This window comes from Morone saxatilis, unplaced genomic scaffold, assembly GCF_004916995.1.
Source record: "Morone saxatilis isolate NCDOM2014 unplaced genomic scaffold, NCSU_SB_2.0 Contig11, whole genome shotgun sequence".
NCBI classification, from domain to species: Eukaryota; Metazoa; Chordata; class Actinopteri; family Moronidae; genus Morone; species Morone saxatilis.
Window position 1 is genome coordinate 27422316 of NW_023339663.1, and position 8688 is coordinate 27431003.

General features: G+C 38.3%; 1 protein-coding gene across 1 annotated transcript in view; it reads right to left on the reverse strand.

Moving 5' to 3' along the window:
• dpy19l3 (dpy-19 like C-mannosyltransferase 3) overlaps positions 1–8688 on the reverse strand; it is a gene marked incomplete at its 3' end in the record, with an annotated part of 48473 nt that overhangs the window by 2396 nt on the left and 37389 nt on the right. The window contains 2 exon segments of the mRNA XM_035652569.1: positions 55–213; positions 6480–6612. Coding sequence (XP_035508462.1) covers positions 55–213; positions 6480–6612 — 292 coding nt within the window.

Below are 8688 nucleotides of genomic sequence, written 5' to 3' on the forward strand. Positions count from 1 at the left end.
ACACACACACACACACTCAGTCACGATGAGTCATGTTAAATAAATGCCACCCACATGTCCGTTGGCCAGGTCGAGCAGGTCCCGCAGTCTGCAGCCTCGCCTGTGCCTCCGCTCGTAACAGATGCTGTTTTCCAGCACCACGTAGTCGGCCCCGGCGGCCCTCAGGATTTCGTAGACTTCCTCCGGGGAGCGGCGAGCGTACACCTGATACACCTGCTCACACACACACAAACACAGACACACAGATTGGAAGTGAAGTTTAGGTTTGTGTGGATTTTATGATTGCCTTTTTTTGCCTAAAGATCATCTGGCTTTATAATTTAACACCAATATTGTTGGAAGGAGAAAACCTCTCTCCTGGAACTCAATTACCAGGCACATTTATTTTCTAAATTATAGTTTTGATGAAAGTTGGTTTAGATTCAATTATAACATGTTTACTGGAAAAATCTGAAGAAAAACAATTATGAGTGAAACAAAATCAGGTGGGAGAACAAAACACAAAAGTGTTAAACATAACAGATCTCCGATTTCTGAAATCCGTTATGGTTCATCTTTCGTTTGTAGCAGACGAAATAAAGCTTTTTCACAACAGCAGATTTAAATAGACAAATTATGCAAATCATACGTGCTGCAATACTGAATTGTTTTACAGGTGTTTATGGGATTTTGGTTTAAATGAGGAGTGAAACACTGCAGTGACAAACCAACTTGCAAGTTTATACAAATGAAGACCTTGGCTGTGACTGGAATCACTTATATTTCTTGTATCATGCACGATATTTACCCATGCCATTTTAATTAAATGTCCAAATTCTGAGTATGACATGTATGCACTGTATTTAGGAAAACATGAGAAAGAGTTGTGTGCATGGCATGTGCACTACTTTCTGCTAGCAATTCCACAATTCCCCAATGTGATGATAATTCATGTCAGAAATATCAGTTTACTGCTCACTCCAGTAATGAACGAGTTAACGAGGCAGTGATGCATAGGAAGAGGAAGTAAAGTCTGGGGATGGAGCTCTGTCAGTCCACAGTGATTCACAGCTTACACTAATCAAACATTTCCAGATATTAATTCTAGCGAGGAGTGACAGAATCTGATCTGGTAACTAACAGAGGGAGGAGGGACAGAGCAAACACTGTCCTACAATACAAAAAGTCTACAGTCCCACCAGTGGCTCTAATACTCATAATAATAATGCTAATGTGCTGATGTTTATCAGCTGTGCCTAATGTAGCTGCAAATCAGAACATTTTATTTTTATTTTTAGAATTGTTATTTTAAGGATAATGTCCCAAAAATCTTGTAAAAAGGTAATCTGTGTCCCAGCTTGTTACATGCACAGCTCACTGAGAGGCTTTCATATTGTGTGCTTCAACTCTGAATGAATGAGTCTGGTGATATATTTTTCTTATTGTCAACGAATCGCATTAAAAGACACAGACCAACAAGTTAATTGTGTGTCCATCACATCCTGATGTATCTTACGGTCCATGCATTTGTTCTTCTGACTTACCTCTAAGTCGTAACATGGAAACAACATGGATGCTTGTATTTTATTGAGATTCATAAGATTTATGTTGCTGTCGAAGTTTGCAGAAACAGTTTGAAGCTTTGTATTATAGATAGATAAGATAGATTAGATAGATAGAACAGACAGACAGTATATCTATCTAGTATTGTATTGTGTATCAGTACATTCCCTAAAACCAATAAAATGTTGCTTTACCTGACTTGTTTAAATTCTAATAAATAACTAATTTAGGTCACTCTACAAAGCAACTATTGGTTACAACCTAATAAAAAATAAAAAAAAAACATTTATTACCATCAACCCAACATTTACTTAAAATTTTTGAAGACTTTCCCAGTTGTTGTTCCCACTTGGGGGAGCGTTCATGTGAATTTTCCAAGTCTGGACTTGTTTTACCAATTATTCTGACACCACATGAATGCAGCGTCATTCCTCTGTGCCATAGAGCTCAATCGTCTAGAAACTATGAAAAGCACGTAACATAAAGACACACTGTTGCACTGGGTGACATTTTACCTAATTGCCACAATAGTCCCCAACAAATGTAATATTTCATCCTGATGGCTAAAATCTACAGTTTTAGGAAATAAAATAGCCATTGTATAACACATTGTTGGATTTGGTCTTTTCATGGGATTTCTTGTCGATAAGGACAATTATAAATGTTATCCTTAAAGCACCTTCTGTTTAGAAAACCCTGTACATGAAGCTTTATGTAGGTGTATTTGTGTTACAATCACAATCTAACACAAAAAAGAAAACTTTTCAATGGTTGCTTTCCAATTCCGATGTATGCCCGCTGGGCATCTGAATTAATTCAGAAAAAAAAAAAAAGCATGTATGTAAAAAAATAAATGCAATTTGTCCACTAATTAATTATTGTGTAGTGACACGAAAATGAAGGCATGGGAAGAAAAAACAACTGGAAACATCATTAAGGTTCTTACAAATGATTCTTAACTGGATTCTTAACATCCAGTCAGTATCAGGCAATGACTCGATCTACTAGCTGAGCATGTAATAATGACAAGCACGGCAGGTCAAAGGGAAGAAAAATCGTGAATACACGATGTGAAGAGAAAACATTATGAAAACTTTTTTTATGCCATTTAACAAACAACTGAATTTATAAAACAAACAGAATCAAATGGAAACACTTTTTAGTTACTCAGCTTGGTTTGAAAAGTGGTTTCCTCCATTAATGACAGTGGAAACCTTTGAATTCACATTAACATAAAACAAACACTTCTCACATACATTACTAAGACGCACTTAAGTGCTAGTGTCACCATTCATCTCTCCTTTGCTGGAGCTCAGCATTTTTAGACTCCATTTTACTACTCAGTCACTTAATGGATGCACATTGTACTCAGTGCATCTTCTGATCCGTATTCATTCACACAATCACTGCAGGTCACTGGCCCCCCATCTATAGACAATTCCCTGATCTCTCATGCAAGACATTAGCACAGAGCTAAGTGAGACGGATGGGTGAGGCAATGTGGCTTCAGCTGCAGTCGCACAATACAGATTTCTCTGTGTAAGAAAGAGGCTGTCATTAGAGCAACAGCAAGTTCTGGAAATTCTGACTGAATTTCTAAAAGGTTGTATATCACAACAATAAAATGGCAACAAAAGAAAGCATCAAATAATGTCTAAATACACCTAAACACTGTTATACATAGATGAACTGGCCATCAGGAGCACCGGGAGAAATCATTATTACAAAAACAAGAGCGAGAGAAATGCTCTGTCAGCCCACTTTGATTATGCACCAGTCCACATCCTCCTCCTCAAGACCCTCAAAGACCCTGTTAGTCGAGGTTTTGCAACTGAAGTTGTAAGACTGATGATAATATAAGCAATGTTTTAGTTTGGCTGGCTGGCTATTCAGCTATATTGTTCACACATGTTCAACTACTATGGCAAGTCACAAGGTTCACTCATTTTAAGTCTGACTTTTCAGTTTTTTAAGAGACTTTGTTTTGCCAAATGTGAATTACAGACACCAAGAACAATGAATCGTTCAGCATGTTTTACCAAACCGAAGTATGGAGATGACTTACACTCTTCCTTACACCTTAGTGGTAATCTTAGTGGTAATGGTAAATGGTAAATGGCCTGTACTTAGTTATAGCGCCTTTCTAGTCTTCCGACCACTCAAAGCGGCTTTTACACTACGTGCCACATTCAAACCCTTTCACACACATTCCTCAGGTGAATGGGGCAAAGTCCATCGAACAGAAACTAACTATTCATTTCATTCATTCATGCATCAGGGAAGCAATTTGGGGTTCAGTACCTTGCTCAAGGATTACTTCGCACACGGGCTGCCAGGAGGAGCCGGGGAATCGAACCAACAACCAGTGCTGCTGTTCAGTTGCACTTTTACAGCATAAAGTGATATTTAGATGCAGTGTAGTTGCAACAGAGTCAATAGAAATATGAGAACAGAGACAAACAAGAGATTTTGCTCTGAGCACATCAAATTTAGGCAGAGACAGAGTAGATCTGCTTGAGTTGAGAATGTTTCAACTTGAGTGAAAATTTGCGGTTTTTCAGGGTTTCACTGACACCATGAATATAGAGTCGGGAGCAGAAAGGAAAGGGTCTGGAGGAAAATAGGAGGAGGTGGAAATCATAGCAACTCTGGCAGTCGGAGCTGTCACACATCAGTCGTCGGTAAGGAGAATCGTCCACTGAATGCTCAAGGACAAAAGATTGCAGCCAAAAGATAGAAACACCACTCCAGTGCTTAAAATGCGCCAAAAAACTAATCCCAACAACACCGTCCCCCTATTTCACCATGGTCACATACAGCCGAATGAATGGATACTGCGAGACAGTTTCCTCTATCACACGAACAGTCACATTTTTTATTTATTTATTTATTATGTATTATATTATTATATTGTGTATTATATTATTATATTGTGTATTATATTCATTACAAACATCATTTCATTACACAATTATATTTTTCTCTGTGTTTTTCAAGAGCAATAGCAGTCACTATGTTGCTACTGGCACCAGCAGTACACACAAAAACAGACTTATTATTTCTAGCCTTTCTTTTACCTTCTGAAATGACAACTGTGATTGACAGATATAGAATCTGGTAATAAAAAGAACATATGCAATAATAAAGCTATGGTTAGTTCCATGATATGCACTTGATGGCTACATATATAGCTAAAACACTGAGGCTAAAGCTACATGTGCAGGCATAAAGCCAACATCCTAATATTCTTTCTAAAATAACACTATTTGGTTGCTTAGCTTACATACTTGTTCATATTTACAAACGTATGTCCTTACTTTTAACTTAACAAGAAAAAAGGTTTCCAGAAAAAGGGAGTGGAAGCAGAACAGAGCTGCTAGCAGTAGCACCCAGCTTCCACACAGAGAAGTACTATACAGTGGATGTGCTAGCCATGAACAGGGCTAGCACATCCACAACCACAAAAATAATATATATAGTTAACAGTTAGTCAGGCATGCTTTTTTACATTTTACATTTACTCATGTGGCAGAAGATTTTGTCCAAAGCAAGATGTAAATGAGGTACAATCCAAGCCACAGTAGATCAAGGACAAGCTTTTGAGAATGAGTGCTTCCATTAGAGCAGGTAACACACTGTTTAATCCATTCCTCACACATTTGCTTATGTGTTTTTGGTTTTGTTTAAGGGCTAGAAAAAAACACTTTTTTTGTTTCAAACTCTTTAAAATGCCAATTATCACCGAATACCATAGTAGTTACACCTGTGGTAGAAAATGAAACACCTTGGAAAACTGAATAAAGTAGACATTCTGTATACTTGTTCTGAAATATCTGCACTCAAACTCGTGGTTACCAGATAGGGAATGGAGACAAGAGATTTGAAAGACACAATAATGACTAACTTAACAACAGAGAACCATTTTTAAAAATAATTCATTTTAGAGTTTGAGTCAAGATTTATGAGACACAGACCTATCTTCAAAGGAATCAATAAACAGCACTTCGACCCTTTGTGTTTTTTATTCTCCTGACCTTGAAATTTGCTTTGCACATCCACAAGCTCATGGTGCACAGGTAGAAGGAGTGGCACAAATAGGTGGTGGGTTAATTATAAGGCAGTGCCATGCAAGTTTCTGGTATTTTGGTAGAAACTGGGTTTTGGACTACAATGACTGTCAATCTGCAGCCAATCTGGTGAACTAACAACTTGCAAATGAGCAGCAATGATGGATGAATGCTTAAAATGTAAACTATTTCAATTAATCACTCTCCAACCAGTTGATGCATTTAAGATCAACATTAAATCCTATATTCAAAGTAGGAAAAAAACGGAGCAGTTTTGGGAGATGAACCATGATGAATCGTATTACAACACAGTGTGGTCCTTTAACTAATTTATGGCGAGACCTAAACCCCTCTCCCTAAAATGTACCTGTCCTCACACATATATCCTCCAATTGTTCCTACTAGCTACTAATTTACATACTCCCTCAGTGTTAATCAAAGCTATAAAACTCCACCATCACATATTTTACATTGACAGAATATTTAGCAAATTTTCTCCTTTGCACAAATTTGACCATTTATGTTTATTTGCCTCAATCTACTAACTGTAAAAAATGTATGCTGTAAGCTAGCTAGCAATGGACAAAACCACAGTGCGTGTGGAGTTTTGGGTGGGCAAATTTGCGTCTAATTGCGTTTCTACATATGTTTCTACGTATGCAATCGTGCTGCCTCCACACAGTAATGACTCCCATACTGCTAATTGGCATTCAAATCAACAGGACTCACTTGTATAACCGACACTGTAATTACCATCTATTAACTTCTAAGCTGAAATTTTCCATTTATTCTGTTTGTGTTATCTTGCAGCCCCTCTGGTGGTGTCCGCACCCCTGTGTATGTTTGACAATATACTGCAGCCTACAGTACCTGTCTGGTCCTTTCCCGCAGGTCTTTATCTTCATAATGGGGGTGGTTGGTGAGAACTCTGCCTGTGCACAGCTTGATGCCAGCCAGCAGCTGCATGCTGCCTGCAAATACAGCCTGCTTAGGGGTCTTTGTGCTGTGGACGTGAACAGAGAGAGAAAGAAGAGAAAAGGACCCATAATTCACCACAATAAATATATAGATAATATATAACATAACAAAGCTTTTGATGAACTACATTGTGTTTTAGAGCTTTGTGAGTGCTAAACAAGAGAAGAGAGAAAAGGGAAAAAAGTATAAAAAAAAAATAAAACACAGATGTTCTGTGGTTTGAAGATAAAAAAGTTTGGCAGGTATTCACAGGTGCAGCCAGTTATCAAAAAAGTTTGATTGAATTTTGTTTTAGTTTATTTTCAAGCTTTGTTATTCAGTCCACATGCTTTTGCTTCCCGTGTTTGCTGCAATAATTGGGATATATTGATGGCATTTAAAAGTTCCTTTCAGGGATGTGGCTTCAAGGACAGCAGCTATCTGCATCAGGACCAAGTACAAAAACATTTTTTGTACAGACAAATTAAATTGCATTGAGATGGCAAAAGATGTGCAGTTACTGTGGTACAGAAATATCTGCAGGCACAAGGACAAGTCTTACTGAAAACACACTCACACAGACACACATCTCTTACCTGTAATTTTTACCCAGGGGTCATTTCTAATCTAAACTCATGCCTACACACAAGACAGTGCTAGGATTGACAAAGCTGATTGCATGAGCTAAAAATACTGGACACTTTGATTATACTGCTAGCTGTGACCCAACCCTGTCTCAATATTGGTCTTGTGGTGACAATATGAAACCTGAATGTCAAGCACATACAGATTATAGGGTAGGACTGTAGCAGATTCCTGATAGAAAAATGCAGTACAAAAATAAATTGTGGACTGATAGATTGATCTCTGAGGCTGTAATTTGACAGCATGGTGCTTTGAGCTACACAAGCACACTAATGTGCAATTATAATGACATGCTGATGTTCAGCAGGTACAATGTTTACCATGTTCACCATCTTAGTTTAGCTTGGTATCATGCTAACATTACATTTACATGTCCAGTGTGTAACATTTATTAGCAGAAATGGAATATAATAAGGTGATGGTATCTAAAGAGAGAGCGTTCTTTAGTTTTAGACAAATGAATAGAAGCCATAAATATCCCTTCCAACAATGTTTCTTAAAATCACCACCAAAATACACTTTTAGTGGCCAATGTTTAGACTTTTTTTAGACATTTTTGTAGCCAGAAATACAGCGACATGAGGAAAAGTGCAGCTTAAGGCACTTCAGCATGTTCAACAGGTAGCCATGGTGGTTGCTGAAGGGATAAAAGGCTCGAATTCTTCCTTTTGCTGCTGTCCGAGAGCTCAACATTTCAAATCACAAAAGCAATATAGCAGTGCAGTGTTTGTGCAGTGTTACATTGGGTGCGGTCACAAGCAACGCATTTAAATCATTCTACCCACACACAGAGGTCAGTGTGGCAATGCTGTGATTCTACCATAAAAGATCTAGCAGCACATCTGACTAACCATCTTATAGACATAGCTTCAAACGCCAACTGAAAGTACCAGTGCATACTGTAACACCATTATAGCTATATATGCCTCGGTTACAGTCCAGTTACAGAGGAAGGCTTTTGTACATATTATATGCCCTGTGTGTACAGTATGTGTGTGTAGCACAATAATTCTAGCTTTATGTGTGTAATAAATATATTCGCTGGAGCGGACGTGCAGATGGGCGTGTGCGATGGGGTCAATGTGTGTATTCATACATGCTCTCGGGTGGATGTGTGGGTTGATGTCCTGGCCTCCTGACCTGCAGTAGAAGTGGGTCATTTCTGCCTGTCTTTTCTCTCTGTGAGTGTGTGAATTTAATCGCTCACTGCATCCCAGGGAATAGCTTCCACCTTCAAGTTGATTTACATTTAATTTCACATTTATATTCCCATATGTTAATGCCAGAGGGCACCGGCATGCACCCGACTGACATTATAAAAATGAAGTAATGACATTAATTGTGGTAAATGGGGTGGGGGGACCAGAGAGCAACATTAAGAAAGAGAAACATAAGAGAAAGAGAAGAGCAGTTGAAAGACAACAAAGAGGCATCTGGGATTTACCCACTTCCTTCTAGTTCGGTCTAGACCTGCTCT